The sequence below is a fragment of the Halichoerus grypus genome, chromosome 15 (assembly GCF_964656455.1).
Source record: "Halichoerus grypus chromosome 15, mHalGry1.hap1.1, whole genome shotgun sequence".
Classification (NCBI taxonomy): Eukaryota; Metazoa; Chordata; class Mammalia; order Carnivora; family Phocidae; genus Halichoerus; species Halichoerus grypus.
The window spans coordinates 9305751-9327752 of NC_135726.1; the positions used below are offsets into that span (position 1 = coordinate 9305751).

A 22002-nucleotide genomic window follows, 5' to 3' on the forward strand; every position below is an offset into this window, starting at 1 on the left:
TTTAAAATTTGTTTCCCAAGATCTTTAAATGCATAACCTCTATACCACCCATGGAAGTATCAGTTCAAGAATCGTAAACGGCTGAGAATCAGCACATTAAAAGCAAAATTCGGGTCACCAAATGAAACTGTGTGTTTCTGTTTTTGTCCTTCTGTCCTCCCTCCCATCCATTACCCACCCACCCATCCCATCCATCCACTTCCGTGAGCTTATTATAAGGCAGTATACATAATAATTGCAAAGGATGATGATAATGATAGCAACAACCATGGTGATACAGCTAAAATTTATTAAGTGTTTATTAGGTATCAGGTAGGTACTATGTTTTAGAAACATTATGTTATTTAATCCTCTCAACCACCCACGATGGTATTATCATGATCTCCCACTTTCACTGATGAAGAAACTTAAGATCAGAGAGGTGAAGGAATTTGCTAAGGTCCCCATGTTAGTAAGGTAAGGAACAGAGATCCAGAGCTAAAACAAAGACGAATTAGCCAAGGTTGCTGCTTCTATGGGGCTCAGCCTAACGAAGAAAAATCAATATAGAAAAAAAGCATCCTCAAAATATTCAAGCGTGATGGTTGGGTGTGTTGTCAACACTCCACAAAGTGACTTGTCAATTCAACCATGAAGGGGAGAGGAGGGAACATGGAGGCTCTGTAGAGAATGGGACCAAGTCATCCCGTGAGCAGGTGGTGGACTGGTAGGAGGGAAGCGGCACAGGTCAGGAGTACAGGCCCAGAACCAGGAGGCAGAACTTCTAAGGATGTCGGTAAGCACAGTATAGAGACACAGGGCCGGGAGGACACAACTGTAAACGAAGGTGCAGAAGGGGCCAGACCCCAGAGGACTTGGGGGGCCACGCCAGCAGATGCAGCCTTTACAGTTCAGGTCGCAAGACACCACCAAAAGGTTCTTCCACAGGACAGTGTCAGGGCTGGGTTTGGGTTCGAGAGTTATCACTGGGGCAGTTCAGATGCATAAATAGTAAAATGACCCTTTGGTCTTCTTCTGTCTACCTGATCAGCATCATTATGAGGACAAGTAGGAAGTAAGAGGAAATGAACACTGACATTTGGAGTAAATGTGCAAAGACAATTGCAAACAAGAGTAAATAGTTGCCATTTCTTTTTTTTTTTTTTTAAGATTTTTTATTTATTCGAGAGAGATAGAGAGAGAGCATGAGAGGGAGAGAGGCAGAGGGAGAGGGAGAAGCAGGCTCCCCGCCGAGCCAGGAGCCCGATGTGGGGCTCGAACCCAGGACCCCGGGATCATGACCTGAGCCGAAGGTAGACACTTAACCATCTGAGCCACCCAGGCGCCCCAATAGTTGCCATTTCTGCTTAAACTGACTCCACAGAGAGACACTTCTATATATTTGGTGGAAAACAGTCTGAGTTCCTTAACTGAGGGGAGGAGCCTCTCTTCCATTGGGTTTGTTTAACCTCCTTTCCACATATTTCAGCAAAACAATTTGCTCTTGGTGATAGAAAATTGGCTGGAAGGAGCATCTCCTTCAACCTTGAAGTGACCTTAATAATTGTCCCAGTAGGCAGGCGTTGTCATCCATCCTATTAATGGGACAAATTGCCTTCGGAGGCAATGCGTCCTACATGATGCATTTCCCAAATGAGACAGATCTTTCTGATTCTCCAGACTACTGTCTAAGCTGAGCTCAGTGGCAGCACACATTTTTGGACCAAGTTCTAGTTTTACTATCTAGTAGCTAGCATGACCTTGATCTAGGTCCTTAATCTCTTTAAGCCTCAATATCTTGATCTAGGAAATGTGGCTGATCACCGCATTAGCATGAACCGTAAGACACTGCCATTCGTCTACCATTTTTGACCTACCCTCTGGGTCCTAGTGAGGATAAAATGGGATGACATATAAGTGCTTAGCTGTGCTTGACACATAATAAATAGGTGATAAATATGAGCAATTACTGTCATCAGCAGCATTACATGGTTCCAAGCCCCAATTAGGACTTCAGTGTCTTCATTATTTAAATAATACTTAGTTGTCTTAGTTGACCTGCTTTCCCATATGGTGGTATTTCCAAACCTCAGCACAGCACACTGTTCTCCTCAAACTCTTATCTCTTCTCCCAGCCTCTAAGTATCAAAGAGTACTGCAGAGTATCTGCAGAGAGCTGAAATTAACCAAGCACACAAACATTGGCCTTACTTACATATCTTGACCAGGCCTAACATAATCCATTTTCTAAGAAAAAAAGCCATGTATTTCTCATAATAAGACAAGATGCTATTAACATGAGTTACATTTCAAGAGAGTGGATTCTGGTCCAAGGCTTAGCAAACCACAAATCCCAGACCAAATCCCAACTCCAACCTACTTCCTGTTTTTATAAATAAAGTTTTATTGGAACACAGAAACACCCAGTCATTTACAAGTTCTCAGTGGCTACTTTCGAATTACAAAGGCCTCACCCAACAATCAAGATGCACTCAACACTAGCTGCTACAGAGACCATCTGGCTCATAAAGGCAAAAATATTTATAGAGTTATTTATATATGTACCTGATTCTTTATGGAAAAACTTTGCTGACTTGTACCCTAGTCCAGTGATTTAAGTGGTCATTGCTGAGCACAGCAATAAAATTAATATTACTTGCTAGAGCCATGGGTTTTGTATACATTGGTGGGATGGTGAGTGTAGGAGGAGGGGGCCACAGAGTAATTGTATCTGTCCTCCAAAGCTGGGTTTTTATTTTTCCTGGAAGGGAAGATTTTTTGTGTGTCTTCAATTAACATACATCACTTTGATGTCATGAAACATGATACTGACGGCTGAACAGAGAATTCTGTTGGGAAATCAAAACTGTTTATTTTGCAAACATCGTTGTGGTTAATTCGAACACAGTTTTGTGTATTCCTTAGCTGTGATGACTTTTGATGATGCCAAAAGGCTCACTGAATTTTTTTTCTGACAAATTTAATTGCACCGTGGCCTCTAATTAATGTAATAAATATTCTTCTCCACTAAGGATATGTTTTTGAAGATAGTCATCATGGAAAGCGATCAAAAAATCTTAAGCCTCAGGACTATTTTAAGAGAAATAAGGCGCGGGAGAAGTGAGATGGCAAATGGTTTACTGCCGGTGTCTAGCCCAGTTCCAGGCACCATTGTAAGCATTGAATAAATAATGAAGTAAGGGGGGAAAATGAAAAAAATACACAGAAAAGGAGGGGAGCAAAAGGCAGATGAGGTACTTTGGTGCCCCAAAACACACAGGCTAATTATTTTCAGTATGTGCCACTATACCTTCCCAATGTACCTGTATATTCAAAGCAGTATGTTCTTACAGCAACACTAATCATCTGGAAAAAGTGCCTAAAGCCAAGGGAAACAGATGTAGCAATAGCAAAGAAAATAGAGTCTAGCCATTTACTCTGAAAGGGAACTGCAAAGCATCCCTCAAATCAAGGGCTTTGTAAAGAGTAACAAGGAGCAGGGGGAAAATACTCAGTAGAGTAAGGAGTACTCTGAGATCCTCAGTGGAGCATCACTATAGCGACGATCATTTCTGCTTGGCTCTTGTGATGCTTCTAGCTTGTGGGCAATGTAAAGCTCATTTTCCCTCTGCTGTTGATTGCCAGGAATCTCAAAGCTCATTCTTAGGTCCAATGTTTAAGGATTGTAAAAGTCCTTATGAAAGCCACACTTCCACTAGGACCACATCTTACAAGTCCAATTCATCCCCTTTTCCTATTCAAGTAGATTTCTTATTTCTATTTTATCATACTGTATGTATTCTTAAAAACCTCTCAGATCATTTTAGGATCAAGATAAGAAAAATACATGTTAATAATACTCATAGGCACAGTGCACTGAGATGTCCCTGGTTATTCCATGCATTATGGCGCTCCTCTCCAAAACCATAAAAAAATGTCCATGATAATCTACTTAACATAGATCTGGAAAGCAAGGCACAGAGATGCCCATAGTTTGCCCAAAGCCACACAGCTAGTAAGGTAGCAGAGCTGGGATTTAAATCTAAGTACTGTTGAGCCACAAAACTCTATTCTTTCCACACCAGGGGCTGGCACACTATGGCCCTTGTGCAAATCCAGCCCATCTCTTCTTCTAAATAAAGTTTTATTAGAACACAGTCATGTTCACCCATGTCCATGGCTGCTTTCACGCTACAAAGGCAGAGCTGAGTAATTGCAACAGAGATCTTAGGGCCTAAAAAGTCTAAAATATTTATTCTCTGGCCCTTTAAAAAAAGTTTGCTGACCCCTGCATTACACTATACTACTTTGAGTCACTATTTTTGTTTAATAAGAAATGACAGTATGTAAAATGTTTTTGAAATTTTTAAAAAGAATTATATTAAAAGATGCCTAAAGAATTAAATTTCAGAGAGAAGAAATTTATTTACAAGGGAATCGTTCTTCCATGATATTTCTAGATATATTAAATGTTTCACAATATAATTTTTCAATACCCTAACATGGAAAATGTATGGGATGGGGAAAAATTGTAGACTTTTTAAATTTTTCCCTAAAAAGTCATAATTAAGATCTAGATTTAGAGATTTCATTACAGTTAAAATCTGCCTCTCCTTTTCTCTTTTCTTTTAGTTCGTACTGTGTAGGAAAGCAAAGCAATATGATCCTTTGCTAGGCAAACCAGAAATGGATTTCTAATGTTGAGCAAAGAGTAATGCAGATATGTTGGCTAAAACATCATTCTTAAAATTAAACTGAGAAGAAAAAGAAAGATTAAGCTGTAATTTACACATCGGTCTTCAGGGTAATTTATCCCTCAAAATGTAGAATTTATTTATAATTTATGGCACACCCACTTCCATAGAAGGATTTGAGACAGCAAAATTTGGAATAAGGATCCAAGAATATTATATCTGGGGTTAGTAGATTCAAGTTCTGAAAGTAATTTAGTGAAAAGTAAAAATAAATAACTTTGTTAAAGATTGTCCCCCTCAAATGTTTAAAAAATAAAGAAAACTGTTCTCTTAGCATTTTTTTTAAAACATCAGTATTCTATATTATTTCCTAAATGAAACAAAGTCTAATTTCCTTAAATTATACTAGAGACAAAAAGTTGAGAAGGCAAAGTAGAAACCCATGATCAAAAATGAAGTTCTAGAAACCATCAGAATTGTATATATTATTTTAATATGAACTGAGTATCGATTTCAATTAATTTCCAGAACAAATCAAAACCCTTGGTCAACATTGTAAGAGTTGATTGGTACCTGGGATCCAAGCCAAGAGTTTCCTGTGTTAAGTGCCATTACCAATTTTCAAATCTCCAGGATTGGAATCCAGGTGTCCATTATTTCAGGAATATCCAGAACTCAAACTTTGTAATATCTTCCGAAAAAAGGAAAAATATCTACAGAGCTTCTGGGTCTAGTAACTGTCAAACTATTCCAGGCCCTGCTCAAAATATGCATGTTTCAGTGAGCTAAGCAGCTAGAAACTAGGAATGAAAATGTACAAAAGCGCCCCAAACAACGGACTATGGTTGCAGAGCGCGTTAGCAAAAATGTCAATATTTGGTCTGAATGATTAGTAAAGGTCCCAGCTCCTCATACTCTGATGGATGCCTCCGCCCGCCAGGCAGTGTGGGGTCTGGCTGCTGTCCGGGATTGCAGTTTAAACAAAATTTCCTTCAAAATTCAGTTTGGTTGGGACTTACCACAGGCTCGGGCTTGGAACTTTCCAGTAATGCCCAACATAACTCGACCTGAGACACACTGGCCGACCACTACCACCACTAACTCTGGGGAGAACTGCCTGGAAGCAGGCAGAGGACTCCTGGCCTGACCACCCAGAAGAGTGCGAGGAGAAGAGCAGAATGAATGAATGCATGAGGAAGTGGGCAGAGGAATGGAGCAGTCAGGGTGTGCCACGCCCAGGAAAGCTGGTGTTGGCAAGCAGCCACGCATGTCTTCTTGATGGCAGACTACACCACCACCCATGCAGCACTCTTGCCCAAGAATTAAATGGGCATTGGACCAAGCTCTAGACTTAGCTACACTTCACAAGAAATTCAGGAGACAAGAGAACAAAAGAACATGTTCAGTGGCACCACGGGGATGCAGTTCCTGAAGTATAGGATAGAGAAAACTCTCGAGGGCAACCGTGTCAACAAGTAAGCTGCATTAATTAAAAAAAAAAAAAAAATTGAGGGGAAACCTACAGATTAAACGCATATATTGTGTTTGAACAAGCAACTGATTTAAACAAACTGAAAGAGAGCATGGAAATGTTTGTTTTTAATGGTGTTAAGCTGCTAGACTGTGGAGCAACTACCTCCACAGGTCCATCCCAGTCCAGGAATCCATGCTGAAATGTGGGACCGAAGTGTGAGATGTAGCAAGAAGAGCGGTTATGGATTCAGACTGGATTGTTCTGGATTCAGACACAATTGGGTTCAAACTGGGAATCCACCACTGGCTAAAGTTGGAAAAGCAATTTAGCCTCTCTGTGAAAGACTGGAGCCTTTCAATTTGTAAACTAGAGAGAAAAATGACTAATGCCTAGGGTGGCTGTAAGAAATTAAAGAGAGAATTCACTTATAAATGCTGAGCACCCTGCCTTGCACAGAATAAAAAGCAAGCTGGCTAGCAGCTTTTATTTTGTTTAATCATTATTAGCGGCACTCATTCTAAAATAGCCTCCCGCCCACCACCTCCTCCCCAGCCTGGAAAAAAGAAGATATCCCAGAGTAGGCTGAATGTACATCTCCTCCTGCTAGAAGGCAGATGGAGGGTAGCTCTACGACAGGCTGCCCCTTCCAGCAGGGTTTGCATCTAGCATCTGTTTCTACCTTTCTCTGTGTCGGGCTACACGACACGTCGCCTCTCCCAGTGCAGGGAGGTACACATGAGCCGGAGCACAAACCGGGCGGAAATACACACAGGAGCGAGGAGGCTGACAATACTTCTGGCGTGCTCACAGGCTTTAAAACAGAACAGTAAATGGGGGTGTCCACATGGAATTTCAATGTGAGGGTTTTTCCTCTCCTTGGTCCAACAGCACAAAAGGAGATTGGTTCTGAACTGGCAGGCTTTCTTTCATTTGTCATTATGTTTTACACACAAGCAAATTTTCATGTCTGAAGATGGAAGGTGATGAGAAGCAGGAGGCTACACGTGGTTTTTGGCAGCCCAGCCACCTGCACTTAAATTCACTTCTGACAGTGCTCAGAATCTAAAGACCCGTAAGTACTAAACTGTCATCTGCCTATCCAGGAGAGATTTCACTTTGGCAGTATTTCAAGAGTAAAATCACTCACTTTTTTATGCATATTTTTGCCACCACAATATTTCTCTAAGCCGTGTAAAAGACTGGATCTCGAGAGACATATAAAAAGAGGTTTGTGGTACAGGGTTTTGCTAAAAGGAAAAACGCCTTCGTTTCTGAACATAGAAGTACAAAAATTCAGTCATTTGCTAAAATCTAGGATTAGGGCAAAATGGGTGATAGCTTTCTCCAAGAGTTTGAGGTTGGTGATTACAAAAGGCAGTTGAATTTGGTAATTTCTGAACTACTTGAACTAACGGTCCTGCTATGACTTGGAAGATGGTCCTGTTATGTAACAGTTGGCGCGCCTCAGCCATACTGCTGCTCCCAGCACGGGCTGACCCAGGGACCGGAGGAAGCACAGAGAGGACGCACCGTTGTCAGGGAGAGCGTGACAGTCAGAACTGGAGGGAAGTCCCAAGGCTGCTCCCAGTCTGCCAAGTGACCCTGCCAGAGTCACTCACTGTCTCTGATCTCAGTTTCCACTGCATTTCTAGTGAGAGACAGGGCCGCATGGTGGGTGAGCAGGAGGCCTGGAGGGACTACCGCGGAGGCTCTCAGGCCCCCCACCCCCTGCTTCCCACCTGTGGGCCCTCAGATAACCCACCTTCCCCTTCTAGTCTTGCTCTCCTCATCTGTATAACAGAATAAGAAATAGCAGCAAATCAGAAAATGCACGCAAAGGGCTCTCAGTGTGTGGCCCGTAACAAGCACAGGATAAATGAACTGCTACCGCTCACTGCTGCTATTATTATTATTATTACTATCCTTCCAAACAACCCCAAAAGCAGTAGGTCGAGGAGTCAGCCCTGAGCAATAAAAGTGCTTGCTGGCCCCTGAGATTATAGCTTCTAGTCTGAGGGGAAGTGGGTTTCCAGGGGACACCACTCTCTTCCCAGAGCCCAGAAGAGGGGCTGGGGCTTTGGAGGCACTCACCGAATGTGTGTGAAGTGAATGAGCAAGTGGATAAATGAGCAATGCAGTTATACACAAGCAAATGTCTTCAAAGCTATTGCTGTACCCTGAACTGACCTTCTCTGGGAGCTCCGGAAGGGGCTGGCAGCCACCAACTGGCAGACGCCATGGAGAGCACACACAGTGGGCTCGCCCAGGTCTGCTGGCTCACTACGGACATGACCCGACTGTTTGGTGAGTTCACGGCCTGCATTTACGGGGACAGTGCAACTCCACTCAAGACTCTGACTTTGTATTTCAACCTCAAGGACTGAGGCCACTTGCTAAAAGGCTTTAGAGAACAGACTTCCTTGCAGCGTAAAAGAGCAGAGTGAGACACTGAGGCAGACTCAAGAGGCGCTGGCCACCGGCCAGCACTGCAGACTCAGATCTACATAGTACTTTCTGAATATCTGGTTTAAATGCCTCCCCATACATCCGTCATCTGCTAGGAGAACTATAAAACCAACACTCCCAGCATAGCCTAACCCCAAGACAACCTGTCATTTATCAGCATTCTCCCAAATTCCGTCATTCTGGTGCCACTTCTAAAACTATCTTATCCTTGGCACCACCTGTACTGTTATTAACTTAATCCTCGTGTTTAAATCAATTCACTAAAAAAAAAAAAAAAAAAAATTAAATGCAGTTATTTTTTTAAATGAAATTTAAACTGCTATGTTAAATGAGACACCAGTATTGCTTGCCCTCAATATGAGGGAACCATAAAAATAAACACTTGGAAACAAAATATTGTAATTAAAATGGAGCTAGCGACCATTGCTTTTCCCCAGCTCCGGTCTGAGGTCTGCTCTCTCTCTCTGTTAGAAAGGGAGATGGCATGTGATGGCATAAACACTTGCCAGCCCCTAGCAAAGGCTTCCTCCTTCGGGCATTTTGAAAAACCAAAAGAGAAGGAAAGAATAACTGTCTCACAACGTGGGTCCATGTTTTGGAGCCATGTTCACACATAACATAAAATCATTGCAGACGTGGAAACGGTAGAACCTCCTCATGCTCTGATTCTCGGCCCCCTTGGAGAACTGGATAAGTAAGGCTACTCATTCCTGGTCACAATTAAAATATGCTTTTCCTTGATTCTGAGATGCACTGCAAAAATGTGAGTAATCAGGATGCATCCTACAGATGCATCAGCTCGCTTTTATTAGCCACTCTTACTAGTGCTTGAATAGTGTCTTTCCTTTTTTATTGGGGGAGCTGTTATTAGATTGATGACACATCTCATAATGAGGGTGACTCAAGAAGTCAAGAAAATATGGTATACCTTAACGGGGCCAACATAAATGAGCCTGCTGTTGGACACCAGGACAACACAACAGCCTCGCATTTGTGTTCTCCCAATTGTGTTCATCTGATAAAGACATTACAATAGCAAGATATTATGATCTATAACCCTCCACTGGAACACTCACACATTCTTGGCCTTGAACGCTTGAGCAAAATGTTGCACGCTACGGAGCAGAGCGAGGTCCAGGGTCATTGCTTCTACCTTGGCTTTGTGCTGGAACGAGAGAAAATAAAAAGAAATGATAAATAACAGCAAGTTTAGTTCATGGTATCAAGTTACAGTAAATGTGTTATGGAACATGTCGGAATTCCCCTGTTTAATATTAGACGCCCAGAGAGAATATAAATCATTGGAATGAATGGAAGAACAGGGCTTTTACTGCCAAGTTTGGGAGGATGTGAGACTGGGAATCTACTAAAACCACAGGCTGGGGTTGCGCTGTCTCACTCAGCGCACAGAGAAGGCTCCAAAGGGTCTTCAGGCTCACATATCTCCTCTCAATCTGCGTCCTAAAAAAAAAAACCCATAAAAATAGGGGAATGCCAGGACAAAGCCTGGCTCTTGCAAGAATTCAGTAGATGATATTTTCATCTCAAAAGCTGCCATCCAGGTTCTGAAATGATTCCACTGAGCCTGTGTCAAAAATTAAAGATGATTCATTTAGAGAAAGTACAAAAGCAGGCAAAACTCATTTATTCCAATGGACCCTGAGTGACCTAGATCCCAGAGAGACCTCTGGTTTCACAACCCAGAAAACCCTACAGATAGGCGGGGCACACGTGGATAATAAGAATGACTACTGTATGTTCAGGGCTGACCGTGGGCTGGGCGCTTACATGCACCATCTTGTCACATCCCCACAACAACTGAATGCGTTCTACTTTCCCTATTTTACATGTGGTCTCTTGTAAGAGATCCCAGAGCTAAGAAGGGTTGGAGGCAAGGATTCATCACGTCAGTCTGACACCAAAGCCCACGTTCCCTCCTTGACAGAAACTAGAAGGCCAGGAGCATCAGGATTTGAAGCAATCATATTCCATTGGACAGTGTCCTAGCACAATTCTGGAAAGATGAGGGTTGCCTTTCAGACTTGCCCCATGTTTATGGGGCACTCCCGATTTTTAAGTCTGGCTGGCCTGCAGGGTATGCAATTAAATACTATCACTTCTTAGACCTATCTCCTCCAAAGCATGTACAGCCAAGAATGCTGGGGCCACCTGCCTGTTCAGGTAAGTAAAGTCCCAGAAAACAAACGGCGAGCCTGGGAAATGCTACGGTGAGACTGGGAGACGAATGGTATGAAGGGGGATGCAAACGGCACTGCGGAGCACATCCTCCACTTCAGTAGTCTTATTCAGGGAGAGGCCCAAGCTGTGCTGAGATGCTTAGGATATCTGTGGCAGTCTGAATTGGCCACCTAAGTCCTGGGCTGGAACCCAGGTCCCAAGCCTTGAACAATAAGCATCAGGCAGCTGGGAGGCCAACTGACTTTGGGCCATTTAACATTTCTGAGCCTCAGTTCCCTCATTTATAAAAGGAAAATATTAATTATCTTCTCACAGACTTGTGAGAATGAGTGTAAAGCACCTAACATCCAGCCTGGAAGAGAGAAGGTATTTAATAAACTTGACTAGAAGTAGGTAAGATATCTAGTGTGCCAAACTCCTTCCGGTCTGCAACAAATGGTGGTTTGGGTGAGCTACAGTGCAGAACGGTGGATGGAATGATATTAATGAAGACCGCATCGGACCAGTTCGCTGTTAGATCCCAGAGGATCCAGGGCATGTTTCCTAACAGAGCCCGGGTTTAGGGAAAGGGGTGTAAGGTGATTAAATGACTACCCCAAACCCTAAAAGGCATATAGGTGGTGAAGGCAAGTTGACCAATGTAGACTGAATTTCCTTGGGTAACAGTGGCAGGTGCACAAATGTGCCGATTTTGGAAGAAGGAGAAGCATTTAACCTGTGCCAGGAAGAGGGGTAAGTGCCAACACATGGGTTTTGTTAGGAGTTTCCTAAGACCAGAGAATAGTAGAGCGGGAGGGTCCATGGTGACTTGAGGTCACACCCCTTGTCCTACAGAGAAAGATACCACCAACGGCAGAAATTAACGCCCTTGAGTGAGGCTGTACCGTGGAGAGAGCCTGGGCCTCCAGACCAGGAGAGAAACCCCACGCACGTTCTGTCTGCATGGCTGATAACTTCCGATGACTCCAATCTCTTCGGCGTACCAAGTCTGTCAATGGCTAACTTTTAGTCCCCACGGATTCTTACACTTCATAGACGCTTGACTACTCCACCTGACATTAAGAGTTAGCGAATAAAGTGGCCTTTCACCCCCATTCTACCCCCTCTGACCCCAGCCTTACTTCACTTAGAGCATGATACTCAATGCCACACAGAGAATCTTACAGAACTTTGAATGTATCACAAGAGGAAAGCCAGATACTCATTCTGTTGGGGGGGCGGCGGTGAAGACATCGTTCCTCTCAGCCAAGCCCCTTAGGGAAACCCCACGGGATATGCAGGCTACATATCACAAAAATGCATGTACATATTTCACTAAAACAGGAAGAACATTCCCAGATGGTGACCCCAAAGCAACTTCCAAAGAAAATGATGGCTCAGCCAAGTGGGCCAGGACATCCTTCTGCACGTGTGACTTACAACTGTAAGTTGTCTTCTGGTCCTCCCCCTTCACTTTAAAATAAAGTACAGAGCTGCCACCACCAATAAGAACAAAATCAGAACATACACATCCAGAGGGAACAAGGGGTCACAAGCCACTGACTAGTCCAGCAGACTAATCCACAGGCTGTGGGTTCCTAGGCTCCTGGGGACAGTGATTCAAGTGCACACACTATTACTCAGGTAATTCTCCTGCCCCCGCATCAGGATTCCGGCTCCTGCTACTGACCCTGTGAAAGGCAGAGAAACTGTGTGCAATCTGGTAAGTTCAGGCAAGAAAAAACACACAGCTTTTAGAATCAGGGTGTGTGTGTGCGTGTGTGCGTGTGCAAGCGTGCTGGGGGGGGGGCGCTGCTCTTCTGACTGTCTCACAAACCTAACAACACGATAGACATGTTTATCATGGGATGTGCTTGAAACGGGAACACAGCGGCCAAGGCACTGCAAACGGCATTCATTTCTGAGGGATAAACTGCTGCGTGCTGGGGTGGAGGCAAGAGGCTCCGTCCGCCTGTGTGAGCTTTCCTGCCACGTCTGGCCAGCAATCTGGGACTGACCACAATGCACTTCCCTGGTTTAACTCATAAACGTTCTGTTGTTGTTAACTTCAATCTGGAACCAGTTACAGACTCACAAGAAGTGGCAAAAATAGCACCAAGAGTGCCCTGCCTCCCAGCACCAACAATGGTGACATCTTACTCATGTCTATAGCACATTATCAGAACCAGAAAATCGACAGTGGTGGAAACACAGTTCGTTAGACCACAGACATTCCCTGGGCTTTACCAGTTTGGGGATGTACTCAATTTCTTTTATTTGGAATATCTTTGTGTATAAATCTATGACAATTTATTCTATATATAGATTCATATAACAATCACCACATTCAAGATACAGACTGTTCCACCACCACTATAGAACCGGTGGGTTTTTTTAATTAAGAGGTGTTAAATTAGCATTTGCCATCTAGAACATAAGAAGTTTGGGCTTTCTTTGGACAGGGTTTACTCTTTGGATTGGCAAATCAAACACATATACAAAGTCCCAGCTTAAAACCCCTTTGTAGCTTAGAATGGCCAGTAAGATACGGTCCAGCTTCCTTAGTATGGCTCACGTAACTGCCTCCATACCAATCAGAAGGATGTGCTTCAGTATCCTTACTGAACAGCTCCCAAACCTCAGTGTCTTAAAACAATCAAGGATCACTGCTCACTCACACTTCATGCCCATCTCAGGTCGGTGGGACCATGTTCACCGTGGTTAGCCAGGGACCCAGGCAGATGGGGCCTCCACCTTCTGTAACATCACTAGCCTCTACAGTGTGGGGAGGAGAATGTGACAAACTGCACATAGGATGGATCTCAAGGCCTTCACCCAGCAGTACAGATGTCACTTCTGCTCAGATTTTGTTGGCAGAGCAAGTCATGTGGTTATGCTTAGCTTCAGAAGGTGCAACCCTCCATGTGCTCAAAACTATATATGTATATATGTATTTCTATATTTGTATTTCTATATATATAGTGGAAGAAATGGAAATTTGTGTGTGTATTTTATATATATATATGCATATATAATGAAGAACGGTAACGACTAACACACAGTCCATGACTTTGCCCTTTCTAGGGTTATTTCAGGCTACTTCCTACTTTACACTTTCATTAATTACAGAAAAATTTAGAAAAGAAAGATGAATACGGACAAAGAAAAAGCATCCATAATCCCACCAACTCCAAAATAAACTATTAACCTTGCACATGTCCCTCGCTTCTTCTTTGCCATCTAGATAGATAGATCCATCCATCCATCCACTCAGCTTTCTTTAACAGGAAGAACTTCACACCAAGAGCTCTGAATCTAAAAATGCCATAAAATGCCTCCCTCAACCCTTCTCCAAATCCTCACTCTTCTCTCTCATCACACCAGTACACAATCTTCTCATCTCAGGCAGAATAAGAATGTAAATTTATTTTAAATTATGTATACAGATGCTGGCACCCATTATTTTAAAACAGAACTGCACAGGTGGCATCCCACACGTGAAGCATCAGGCAACTTCTAAGTAGCCGAGAAGCCCACCTGCTCCCAACACCCGGGGCTCAGCCAGAAAAGCAGAGTAATTAAGCAACCCGCATACTCTTCCTCCATTTCCCTGGGATCTGAGGACACTTGCTGGTGGCACAGTTTACGGACACCCTCAATAGACCAAGTCTTATTGGCTTATTCTTTATTAAGTTCCAAAATCTGCCTCGTGATTCAAGAGTCTGTAAATGCCCAACCAAAGGGACTGCTTGCTGCCACTACAGAAGAGTGATCTCTCATATCATTTTATGACTATAAACCAGCCACGTGTGACTCAGATGTGATACTGCCTGAAACCAAAAGAACCATATGGAGACCATGCGGTATTTAAACGGAGAAGTGGGGAGACACTGTGATCCACAGCAGAGCCAGGCTGACCTGTGGCCACAGCCCAGCGTGACCACAGCAACAGCAGCATGATGTCAGGGCAGCTAAGTGAATGCTCTCAGCCTCAGCTGCCTCAGTGGAAAATGGGCATTTGCCTTGTGTGGTTAGAGTAAAAATGAGATATGCTGTATATAAGGCCTGGGACACTTAAATAATAACTACAATAATCATTATTTGGAAGGCCACTGCTAAAACGTGTTTTTCAATAATAAAGCATATTAGTAATTGTGGTCTCCCTTCTTTATTTCATAAAATTAATGTAAGTAACTCAGAGAAAGTTTGAATAGCAATTCAGCAATGGAGGATGATACCTGACCCCAAAGGAGGAGGAAGGGGGCTTGCTGAATCCCCCTGAGCCCATAGTAATCCAGTTTCCAAATTCAATAAGTGGTTTGGACCTAAAGGTGTTGGTGAAGGCCATGGACTCAAGCTGTACCACCTGAGTCCAGCACTGACCAGACGGTAAGGGTTATGTCTCCCACTTGTGCATTCAGCCTTCCCTTCTATACAACAGAAGTCAACAGGGGCCTTACCAGGAAGTGAGGTAATATATGCAAAGCACTTAGAATAGTGCCTGACTACTTGGCAAGTATTCTGTAATTGTTAGCAATGAATGTCCTTATTGTGAGTGTTTTTGTTGTCATTCTTACCACTGTCAGCACCATCATGACCATCACCACCATCATCATCATCACCACCACCACCATCATCATCACCACCACCACCATCATCACCATCACCATTTTTTTTAAGATTTTATTTATTTATTTTATTTATTCATTTGACTGAGAGAGAGAGTGCACAGGTAGACACAGAGGAAAGCAGAGAGAGAAGGAGAAGCAGGCTCCCTGCTGAGCAGAGAGCCCGACACGGGGCTCAATCCCAGGACCCTGGGATCATGACCTTGAGCCAAAGGCAGACACTTAACTGACTGAGCCACCCTGGCGCCCCATCATTATTTTCATCATCAGCACCAAATCGCTTCACTCTTCACTGCAAGGGCTGAAGGGACATAACTGGCCAACAGGAGTGATCTCAGAATACTGGCCATATGAGTCCTTGCCCCAGAGCACCTTCTATCCCTACCTATCCCCAACCCGATGGGGGCAGTTGTCACCCACCATTTCATAGACGTAGAAACTGAAGTTCTGAAAGCTCTTGCACAACTTCATCCAGTTAACAGTGGCAGAGCCAAGGTTCACACCAAGCCATGATCATAATCACTCTTCTATACTCCAAAATGCCCACACAACCTGCCTGTCCTCTCCCCCTCAATCCTCTCCGCCACTGCCCAGAGGCCCTCACATCAAGGCCAACCCTGGGGAAAACCACCAGGTCTGTAAGTGCCTCATAAAGAAGCAGCATGCGGCCCTGCTGTTGGTCAACAATAACAGAGACAACATTTATAACCATGAATTCATTCACTAACTTTGCCTCTAATGGTAAATACATATATTCCATGGATTCCACCTCCTTTACTTATTTTCTTCTCCCCCCGCCATCATTGCAACAGGTAAGAAGAAAGATCTCACCCATGATCTGCTTACCATCAATGGAAGAACAAAAAAGGTAATATCTCATGCCAACAGGCCTTTAGAAAACTGTATAATAAATAATTCAAGTGGCCAACCATACTTAAAAAACAACTTTTACTTAAAAAATCATCATTACTTATAAACTGCCTATGAATTAGCTGGGAGTATATCGATGTGTTTGCCCCACAGTCTGATTTCTCCCTGTAATGAGTCAAAAGTATTTGGTATGGGAACCAAGACCCATTGGGCATTTTGGGGCATATTCAGTGCAATCAGGAAAGTATACTTCAAAATGCTCTCAGCTAGTACATGACCTTTTCTTCCTCCACTCAGCTTGACACACACACTTTTGACGCAATCCTAGGGCAGCAGCTCTAGTGAGAACAGCTCTTCATTTTGTGGTGAAAGCAACACCTTTGAGTTGGTCAAAAAGAAGAATACACAGTACAGTTGGAGGGAGAAGGATGGAGAAACCCAGATGTGCTGAGCGAGTGCAGGGAGCCCAGCCCCCAGCACACCTAGAGGAAATTCTCCTTCAGCAGTGGAGACTCAGCACATGCAATGGCAGATACAAGATTTACTGTTTAAGGGCAATTAGCTATCACGTATCCTAACTCAAAGGTGCCAATCTATGAGGATTTGACGGGTGTGTGGCTACCTCTCTCTTACACTAATGGAAGAATTCATGCCTGTGTTTCCCTTTTAAAAAGTTCTCATTTACATATATTCATTGATTATAAAAGCCGAAAAAATAATGAGCACCTATGATATGCCTGGCATTTACTTTTCATTTAAAAGTAATATGAAAACTCTTTTGAAGTGTGTATCATTTCCCCCATTTTACAGACTAGAAAACAGAGGCTGATAAAAGTTTAAAGTGGCACAGCTGGTGAGACACAGACCCAGGTTTCCAACGGAGATGTGGCCAGCTCCAGAGCTCATGTCTTGGCTGGATACCACAGTGCGCTGTGCCCCTGTCATCGTATTCCTCAGCATATAACACCAAGAAGCTATAAAGAAATTAACATCATCTATATATTCTTATTTGTGTCTATTTTATATCATATTTATTTTAAACATTTAGAATTTACAAGAGAAGCCTATTGCTGAAGGAGAAAATGTAACCAAGGCAATAATCTACATTCAGAGCTTATTGCTAATGGCATCCTGCAAATTCTAACCCAATGGGCCTTAATTGCATTATGCTGATGTCTCTCACCCTTCCACTTTACATACTCTCAGGCCTGATTTTATGTCCTGAAACCTTAAATAGGAGTTGTCACATTTACAACAGCAAGAGACACTGGTGCTGAGCATACTATTGACATGACATTATTCACTGAACTACAATAAAGACCTAACTAAACTGGTTTAATAATTCATCAATATCCTATGTGGGACTTCATAGCACTAATTTCTCCACTATTATTTAAGTGATGTTAATGGTGGCAGCGAATGGCAGCCTCTTCACTGGGGAACAGGGAAGTGGAGAGATTCTTGCATCTACTTTCGGCTCTGGTATCTTTCAGTCAAACAACCCACACCAGATCGTGAGTAAATACAATGAGGAATCTGCCCAGTATTGGCCAAGCCTACACATTAGAAGGATGCACTGATAAATGCTCTTCCTGACAGGGCACCCAAGAGAAAAGGAGAGTCTGAGAGTCTCTTTTATGGCTCTAAACAATGCACTGGTCTGCATACTACAGTGCATTTAACAAGAAAAATACTCTTAGAGGAGATTCAACATCTCCAAGTAGGGAACCAAACCAAAAACAATCCTAGGCAAAGCCCAGGATTTTTGTAAAGCCTTGGGGGACAGGGGATGAGTTTGTCATTCCTAAACTTTAGGTCAACCATCGGCATCAGCCCCTACTCCAGGGCCCCCACGAACACCGCCTAACCCTGCCCTCCCCTCCCCTGCAAAATACACAAACATCCCTAATAAGAAAATCATGACAACTCTTTTCTTCATTATACACAGGTCAAAATTTTTGCCTTGTGTTGCTGGAACTCAATTTATAAAATAACTGTATCAATATCTATAGGTAATTGTGAGGCTGATTCAAGGAGAAATTGCACTGGGTAACAGCTTATTTAATCTGGTGGATGAGTTTCGTGCCACGTAAAGCAAAACTATTAAAAATGCTTAGACAGTAATTGGCAATATTTTGCACTCTGGATAAAAAATGCTTATCTTGCCAGAAACTAACAAGAGAGTGAAAATATTCGAAAACCTTCCAATTTCCCTCTATGCAATGCATTCACTTTGCAGCTTAAAAACAGTTTAAGGAAGGACAGAGGATGGCACGGGAGTTTGGCAGTCAACATGATTGTGCATTTATGCCTTGCTATTGAAGAAAGAGCCTTTTTTCATAGTGAATTTTTCATTCTAATGTAAGTGATGATTTACGTTAACTATAGGTAAAGCATGGTTACATTTTCCTGAAGGATTGCAGGCAAGTAAAGAGTACTACAATAAGTTGAAGCATAAAAGCTTTCTCTGTCATAATATTTATTATAATGGCATATAAAATAGCTGAAATAAATAATAGATGACTAAAGGTAAATTCATATGATAAAGAATCCTTCAGCAGACACCATTACTTTTGACTGCTCTAGTTTTATACACAGTTGAAGACTCTTAATAAACAGGCCCTATATCTTATGTAAGTACTGGAAACATCAAAGATGTGCTTAAAAGGCAACATACTGGACATGAGCTAATTTACTGTATAATTATCTTCTCAACAGGAACAGGCTATATATTTTGAATATTTAATAGCTGTGTTCTTAAAGAAACTTGTTAAGCACTGGAACACCCTATTTTGGGGAAGTCACCGATAAAAGAAGTCTCAGTGCCCTCCCGCCTCCTCGATTCAGAAGGAGACGCCTTGCTGAAAGTACAGAGATCTGGGGCCCGTTGATTATCTGGTGGCAAGTCAAGAGCGCTCAGTTAAACTGAATAGAAAGTGAAAAGCAAGATTTGTCCGCTATGGTTTTGAGCAGTCTGAATTCCCCAGGAAGGACTCGAGAAGTCTGGAGAACCTCGGATGGAGAAATGTGATCGTCATGACAACCCTTAGTGTGGAGAGAACGACGCACGGACTGGCCAGCATCTATCTCGAGGGTTCTCAAGCAGGGGCACTCTACCCCTGAAGGGACATCTGGCAAGGTCTGGACAAGTTCTGGCTGCCACAGCTGGGTGTTCCCGCATCTAATGGGTAGGGGCTGGGAATGCTAGCACAGATACAGTACACAGACGGCCTCTGACAACCCGCCCCGGATGTCAAAGTGCCAACGCGCATGTGTGAGTTTGGTGGGAGGATCTCTGGTCCAAGCTCAGTGGTCTTCGGTTATTTAAATACATCACGGGTGGTAAAAATCATATTGGCTCAGTGACGAAAGTACAAATAATGCACAGGTGAATTTTACAAAGTGAAAACAACTCCCAAATGCCACCGCCCTAAGATAAACAGAGTGACAGCCTGACACAAATCCTTCCCGAATACAATTTCCACACATCTAAAAACACCGCGCAACAATGTTTTCCTACCAACACGGCATTGTAGCTCATGTGTTATTTACAATATTGTTTTTCCCCACTCATACATAATTGGATATATCTTAATAGAGTAGAGCTCTACTCCCACTTATTCCAACCAGTATGTTTAGGCCATTGAAGGGGCTGCTCAATCATTTATTAAAAACTGATCCACTTAGGAGGATGCAGCCCTCCACATCCTTCACTAGCTTTGTGAACTTATTGCTTAAACTCCCAATGTCTAACCTTGTCTGTAAGGACAGAAATCACGGAAGACCCTCCTCCTTGGCACTGCTATGAGGATCAGTGAGACAGTAGCCATGGCAGCACTTTATGCAGGTGCTCTGGGGGCATCGACCATTGCTCTTGTTGTAATTAGTATTATTTTATGTCCTGGCCAGTTTTTTGTTACTGAAAGCCAAGCTGCGGTACCTGTACTTTGCAACATCAGAATAGCTTCGATAGGATAAACTCCTAGAGGCAGAATTGCCAGATGAAGAGATGCCCACGTTCTAAGTTTTGATGGATTTTGCTGGGTGTCCTCCAAATAGGTTATAACAATTTCCATTCCCAAGAACGCTGCCGGAGACTAGGAGAGAAAACCCAAACAACCAATAATTCACACTGACATTTATAGTAAATTAAGATGCAAAGTTTTATATCTTGAGCTCAACATGCCTGGTACCCAGCAAGTGGCAAGGAGCAGGTTTTTGAGACAGGCTTTAACTGAGGAAATGAATGAACGAGTAATCGACCACCAAACTTGGGACAAACTCAAAAGCAGAGATAAAGTAGGATGGTGATATTAGCAGCAATGGCTTTCCACAAGCCATTTGGGAAGCCGGGCATTTCTCCTGGGGCTTCATGCCAGCAGGCTCGGCCACACTGCTGGATGATGGAGATGAACTCGGTATGCAAAGCATGCAGTAAACATGTAACAGTATCACTGCGCCTGAGAAGTGACCACGACGATTATTTTTAATTTATGGATGAATCCAAAGGGAGAAACCTTTCAAAAGTGCTACAGAAACAAGGCAAGGTATTCAACAGATAATATGGAAGAGATAAAACACACACACACACCTCGGAGAAAAATGAGGTATCCTGCTTGAAGTGGCATGTGCCTAAGCAGCCTCTTCTAGGTTCCAACCAGAACACCCATAAAGCAGAAACAGGTGACAACACACACAAAAGAGAGGTCACACTCAAGTGATCCCCAAATGCTGTGCATCTTTTACATGAGCTGCAAGACCAGATAAATTACACTTAAAAAGGACTTGGAGAAAGAACTGAAACAGCAACAACAAGGAAGATATTTTTTATAGGAGGGAGATTTCATTGAGTCGTTAAATCATGTACGGTCTGCTGAACATGAGAGGCACAGTTTTATACTTGTAAAAGAAAATTTAGGCATTTATGTAAAAACTTCAAGAATGACTTTGAGAGAGAGAGAGACAGAGAGAGAGAGAATGGGAGAGAGGGAGGGAGGAAGGAGGATCTTTAGCTTCCAAACCAGCAGCAGGGGAGGGAATGATGTATGAGGTGCATGGGATATAAAGAAACTGGATCAATCCAAAAAAGTATCCAAAAAGAATTCAATATAATAATAAAGTAAAACACTTGGTAGAGAGGAAACATGAAATAAAATTTAGAAATGAGTATTAATATAACCATACTCACAAGAAATATAAATGTACTTAAGTTCACACATTAAAAGGCAGAAACCAACAGGCTAGAATCTAAAAATCACCTCTAGGTTGTATAGTGAAGATACACCGTGGAGAGAACTAGCATCCCTCAAACTAGCTCTCCCATTTCCACAGTGTGGGGTTTGCAGAGATGGGAATGCAGCCAGAAACTACATTTCCCAGCATGCATGGAGGTGGGTGGGACATCCAGGCTTCTACCAAAGGCCTATAAGGGAAAGGGTATGTAACTCCTGGGCTGTTCCTATTATGAATTAGGTGGTATTTTCTTTCTCCTTCCGACTACGCTTTCTCCTTCCATAAGAGGAATGTAGATCGTAAGGATTTCCCAGAGCCAAGGGGACCATAGGTGAAAGAAGCTGGGATACTTATTCACCAAGTGAACAATAGCCACCTGCTGATCGGGGCCATTCATGTGAATTTGTGTTATACACTGGAAATCCTTTGGTAAAACTGTTCTCTGTTTCCCCTGGAAAGGCCGATCAAGCCCCTGCCAAGC

At 42.9% G+C, this 22002-nt stretch overlaps 1 protein-coding gene across 1 annotated transcript in view; it reads right to left on the minus strand.

Annotated features, from left to right (window-relative positions):
* Window positions 1–22002, minus strand: part of WWOX (WW domain containing oxidoreductase) — a 930620-nt gene that overhangs the window by 680244 nt on the left and 228374 nt on the right. The window contains exon 6 of the mRNA XM_078062358.1: window positions 9690–9778. Within this exon, the coding sequence (XP_077918484.1) occupies window positions 9690–9778 (89 nt within the window). The remainder of the gene's footprint in view (window positions 1–9689; window positions 9779–22002) is intronic.